This window comes from Enhydra lutris, unplaced genomic scaffold (assembly GCF_002288905.1).
Source record: "Enhydra lutris kenyoni isolate GAN:26980312 unplaced genomic scaffold, ASM228890v2 scaffoldscaffold49, whole genome shotgun sequence".
Lineage (NCBI taxonomy): Eukaryota > Metazoa > Chordata > Mammalia > Carnivora > Mustelidae > Enhydra > Enhydra lutris.
Window position 1 is genome coordinate 3,027,652 of NW_019154133.1, and position 5,892 is coordinate 3,033,543.

General features: G+C 39.1%; 1 protein-coding gene across 1 annotated transcript; it reads left to right on the forward strand.

The window, feature by feature from the left end:
- The first annotated feature begins 696 nt into the window (after window positions 1-696).
- On the forward strand, window positions 697-4,213 carry LOC111156839 (fatty acid-binding protein 9-like). Its single transcript, XM_022517937.1, has 4 exons — window positions 697-769; window positions 3,203-3,375; window positions 3,899-4,000; window positions 4,163-4,213. Exons 1-4 carry the CDS (start codon window positions 697-699, stop codon window positions 4,211-4,213), a joined length of 399 nt encoding a protein of 132 aa, XP_022373645.1.
- Window positions 4,214-5,892: the final 1,679 nt, after the last annotated feature.

Below are 5,892 nucleotides of genomic sequence, written 5' to 3' on the forward strand. Positions count from 1 at the left end.
ATTAGCTCCTCATCCTTTTTAGGGCTTAAATCACAAAACAGCACCCAATGGTAATTGTTACTTTTCTTCCCAGTGGGCAATTACTGTTGATGAACAATAATGATAATATTAATAATACTCTATACCTCACTCCAAGCAACTGAAGACATTTCAGTTACATTAATATCAATTCATCAAGCCTGCAAGGAAGGGAGGGGAGGATATTATTTTAATGAAGAATGTACTCTGGAACCATGACCTGTCCAAACAAAAACCAGCTGAGGTGGACCAAGCAAGGATGTGCTTCTATTATCAGGTGGGAAAACAACTTTAGTCAGGAGTTTATTGAACATCTGTTGGGATATTCCTTCGGAGTTGACTCAGCATTTAAATTTCAAAGGGCTGATGTATTGAAAATTGTCTCCATTCCACAAATAATATTTATCAGGTGACTTGGGGGTATAAATCTCTTTCCTAGAAGCTATAATCATTGACTTAAATTCAATTTTACACGTTGATTTTCTGTTTCTCAATTTGGAGGTAAACAGAATGAGTCATGCTGGTACCTAGAATCTTCGGTCTTGCTGCTGCCCATTGGTCATTGCAGAAAAGTCACATGATGAAGATGCCTTTTAAATAAAGGTACTGGCAGCCCTGCATTCCCTAAGTTCCTTTGGCTTTTGGTTGTGAGTGCCTCTGTTCAGCAAGCTTTCCATCATGATTGAGCCCTTCTTGGGAACCTGGAAGATGATCTCCAGTGAAAACTTTGAGGAATACATGAAACAATTGGGTAAGAAATACCATCACGAGATTTGGAAACTGACAATACATTTTGTGATGTGGATAGTTTTGCATTTTACAATGAATTTTCCTACAATTCTCTCTTTTGTGATCTTAGGAAATAGTCATGTAAGATTAACAAGGTTTGTGTGTCTGCTTTTGATTTTTTTGGTTACTAGCTATAACTGTCTCTTCGTAGAATACAAGGTTCACAGAAACTTTCTTCTAGTCATTATCTGTATATTTAAGTCCATTTATCCTTTTTAAAAATACTTCTTCATCCTAGGCCCTCTCTACCTTCATCATTTCAACTAACAACATTTCCTAGCTTCAAATTTACAGATAGTGGGGCTCCTGGATGGCTCAGTGGGTTAAAGCCTCTGCCTTCGGCTCAGGTCATGATTCCAGGGTCCTGGGATCAAGCCCTGCATCGGGCTCTCTGCTCAGCAGGGAGCCTGCCTCCCCCTCTCTCTCTGCCTGCCTCTCTGCCTACCTGTGATCTCTGTCGAATAAATAAATAAAATCTTTTTTAAAAAAAGACAAATTTACAGATACTAATAATATCTATAATTAAATTTATCATTTAAATTTGTTTCAAGGTTTGTTTTAAGTCACGACTTCAAAAGAACAATAGCAACAAATGAAATTTCTAGTTGGTTAATATTTAAAGTCTTCATATATAGGGGAGATATTTTTAAAATATTTTGAAGAATTTCAAATTTTTTATTGGAGAAATGGAACATTTTTGCTCATTGAATGTCTCACCATTGGCTATTTCTCAGAAGTATAAACCCTGTCACCCTTTAGCTCTACACTCAAGTTGAATAAACATCAATTACAATGGCTCAGGCCTATAACAACTAAACTGTTCTCACTAATGCTAGAAAATGGTAATTATTTAATATTTGTTAAGTAATTTTTAATATTTAATTAAAAGAAGTCTCCTTTGCAATAATAAACTGTATATAAAGCCAAGAATTTTTTTCTTTAAATTTGGCTGAAATGATCAATGCATAACAAGTCACTGTGTGCATAATGTAACATTTGTCCCTTTTTCATACTCACTATTAACTTTCCCAGGGAGCTATAAGAAACATGTTTCCCTGTTTCTTCATGGATTCATAGACTCTCCTGTTTTGAGTTTAAATATAGGGCCATCTAAGAAACTTTGGGCTTATGGCAAGAGCTGTTTTGATTGGGAGCTGAGCTTAGGCAGAGACTAACAGCTGAAAGCCTACTGTGTGCCATGGCCATGTTAGTCCTTTCACTTCATCTCCCAGCACACCTAGGAGGCAAGTACCATGGTCATTCATGTTCCGCTACTGAGAAATCTGAAGGTTAGAGAAGGGAAATAACGCTTGAACTCACAGGTGACAAAGCCCACACAGGTAACCGTCCGGCTCTTCTCTCTTTTGTGACCTGCAGGTATCACTGCTTCTCTGTAGTCAGGTGTGTCTTGTCAGTTCCACAATGTAAATGTAAAATCGCGTTCGATATTGATACTGAGAGAGAGGACTCACCTCTTCCGCCTATCCATTACACGAATCAAGTTTGACAATGGGACATCCCCAACCTAAACAACAGGGCCAGGCTCTAAGCCAAATTGTGCAGTTTGCCTACTTCCTCGTTACTTGGCCAGATCTGAATGTAATCCACAAATAAGAGAGGAGCTTGGACTTTATTACCTTTTTAAGGAATGTATTTATTTATTTATTTACTTATTTATTTATGAGAGAGCAGAGCAAGGCCTGAGAGAGAGGGAGAGAATCCCAAGCAGACACCCTGAGCAGGGACCCTGCTCAATCCTATGACCCCGAGATCATGACCTGAGCTGACATCAGGAGTTGGACGCTTAACCGATGGAGCCACCCTGACACTCTGGAGCTTGGACTTTATAAGTCATTATCTTTTAGAGTAGTTTAGATACTCTGAAAATTACATTTCTTATTTTGCTTTTATTTTTTTAAGTTGCTATGATTCTTAAGACTATTAGAAAACCTGTAGCTCTGCTGATTAACAGACACATCACCTAGAATAAGCCTCTCTCTGTCTCTAGGACACTGTGTGCTCATCTCTAAAATGAGGATAATAACACCCTCTGCACTGTTGTTAGAACACCCCACGAGGTAAGGAATGAGGTCTGATCCCCTGAAAGGTACCAGACAGATACACATTTTAGATGAAGCATGAGTCTGGAAGATTTTAGGTGAGGCACAATAGCCTCAAAAAGTGAAGTTAGCTTTTCAAAATGTCAAGTGTAATTACTAGATATACCTTCTGAATGGGCTTGTTTGGCTCAACCCCGCTATCACAGTGAGCACTGAAGAAATTACAACACATTACCTAAAACCTGAACAGAGGAAGAATATATTCTCTTCAAATTGCTTTCCAAAAGGGTCGTTAGCACTTCCTAAATGTCTTCTGAAGGCGTGTTGCCTTACAGGGATGAGCACAGCAGCCCGGAACCTGGCGGGGTTAGCAAAGCCAAGAATCAGTATAAGTGCCAATGGGGATGAAGTGAACATCAAAACAGAAAGTTCCTTCAAGAACACTGAGATCTCCTTTAAACTGGGGGAAGAGTTTGATGAAACCACAGCGGACAACAGACAAGTAAAGGTGAGCACTAAGCCTTCCTGGTGTTCTACAGTCCAGGAAAAACAAAACAAAACAAAACAAAACAAACAAACAAAAACCTAGAAGGTCATTGAGCATGGTTCATACATATCTAACTTGATTAATGACCAAGTCAGTTTGGGCTTGTTTTGTTAATTACTATTGAACAGCTCTAAAGCCAACCCCTTTGCAAATTATGCTGATGGTTAACAGGGCCAAAAACCTGGACATGTTTTCTTTTTTTTTTTTTTTTCTGATCTCTCTTTGTCACTGTATTAAAGAGTATAGAGAAGAGAACAATCATTCACAAACAGTTTAGGTATTGTTTGTCTGGAGAAGAAGAGCATTAATTGAATAATCTCTTGAGACTTCTCTAGTTTGATGATATTAAATTATGATAAGAACTGAGGTGGGAATTTGGGAGGAAAAGAATGTCAAAATAGAAATGAAAAACAGACGTCTAGTCTCCAGTAGTTCAGAGTGTAGTGAATTGATATCCCTAACTGATTCCTTTATGCATTTACAGAGCATCATAACATTAAACAATGGCGCAATGATTCATGTCCAAAAATGGCTTGGCAAAGAGACAACAATCAAAAGACAAATTGTAGAAGGAAAAATGGTAGTGGTGAGTTTTCAATAAATTGAATTTTTTAGAAACTCCTGTTTGACGCATGCCTTTCGAGTTCCTCAGTGGCTGTGTGTCCTGAATTGAGAGTCTGGGGAAGAAGGGGCAGAGCAAGTTGAAACTGTCATCCACCAACTTTAATAGATCCCTTTTTGCTTTTAGGAATATATCATGAATAAAACTGTGAGCACTCGAATTTATGAAAAGGTATGAAGGAAGTGTCTACATCAGTGGAAACTTGTTCACCAACAGGATGCTGGGACTTAAAGAAGATATGCCTCAGGGCCGGTGATTTAAAAATTGTCCAACATAAATTTGCTCAATAAAACCAACAAGTTAAGCACAGTTTTGGAGCTCTGTGATGGTGAGGGTTGGGGACAAATGGATTAACTGGTGAAGTAAGAAGAAGCTACTTGCTCACGATGTGATGATAAGTGCACCAAAGTCCCCCTAAGCCTCTGCCCACCCGACTTCCAAAATCCTTGAGTTCCCTTCAGTGGACCTACTCCATTTAGGTTAAGACTTTCTGTCAAAGAGTGCTCTGTGGAAATTCCTGGGACCTCACAGAGGGTCTGATACACTGGAGATACAATCACTGGAAACTACTTTGGGCTACACAGATGTTGAAAACTGACATTGCTGACTTTTGATTTTAGCAGAAGGTGGCTCTGTTTAAAGTTTTGAGATAGGTCCATCACAAACAGAGCCTGCACCTCATACACTGTGGTTGAATTATTATGGAAACAATTAAAACAATTAAAACAATTTAAAACAATTTATTTAAAAACAATTATTTAAAACAATTTAAAACAATTATTGTCTTACTTATCGATAAGCCCATTTAAAATAATCAGGCTAGGGCATCTCTCACCACTGTTTACAGCTCAGTCTTTGCAGAATGACATTATGTTAAATGCCAGTCCTGAATTTCTAAATGCTTTGTAAGTATATAATTGTTAGAGCTACACAAATTTCCTTATAATTGATTTCAGGACTATGGCTAGGAAGTACTCTCAGGGCATAGAGCAAAACAGAGTGATACAGGTAAAATTAAAATGTAAAGACTGAAAACCTGAGGGGAGGAAAAAGGGGAAGAGTAAGAATTATGTAAATCTCATGTTGTACCTTAAATTTGAAAATAGGTAGTAGTTGATCAGAAATAAGTCCTGAGGAGTGCCTGGGTGGCTCAGTGGGTTAAGCCTCTGCCTTCAATCAGCACAGGTCATGATCTCAGGGTCCTGGGATCCAGCCCCACACTGGGCTCTGGTCAGCAGGGAGCCTGCTTCCCTCTCTCTCTCTGCCTGCCTCTCTGACTACTTGTGATCTCTCTCTCTGTCAGATAAATAAATAAAATCTTAAAAAAAAATAATAAGTCCCGAGACTTAGGTTTAATATGTGCTAAAGCAGAATGTCCATGTAATTTGTTGTCTAAAGTAGAAAAGGGCTGTATCAATAATTATACTCAGACAATAGGCATAAATGGAACTCCCCTAGGCAACCTGGGGGGAATGGCCACCTTAGTAGGATGAAATTTGAAAGGTAACATACAAAAGCACTGAGCATGGGCTGGGGCAAGAAATGAATCAAGGAAAGTAAGGAGGCCAAGGAAGGGAACTAGGGTTGTCCTATTGAGACCAGAAACATACAGCTGTGCACCTGAAGCAATGGGCTTCGTGTTGGCCACACAGCTGCTGGATATGGGCAGTGACAGTCATTCCTACATGACTTGTGCTCCTCCTTCCTAAAGGAATCAAGTGTATACAAAATGTAAACATACTTGCTCTCCAGAAGTCAGAGACTCTCAACCCCCAAGGTGTCCTTGCACAAAGAGGAACATGGGCCAATGGTTCTTTAATCAGAGGACAGTCTGCAAGGTGGATACAGATGACAGC

Excerpts from the sequence above, each read along its gene's own strand:
- LOC111156839 (XM_022517937.1), top strand. The coding sequence starts at position 697 with ATGATTGAGCCCTTCTTGGGAACCTGGAAGATGATCTCCAGTGAAAAC. Across the intron at positions 770-3,202 it reads GGAATACATGAAACAATTGG|GGATGAGCACAGCAGCCCGG; the intron begins GTAAGAAATACC and ends GTTGCCTTACAG. Across the intron at positions 3,376-3,898 it reads CGGACAACAGACAAGTAAAG|AGCATCATAACATTAAACAA; the intron begins GTGAGCACTAAG and ends ATGCATTTACAG.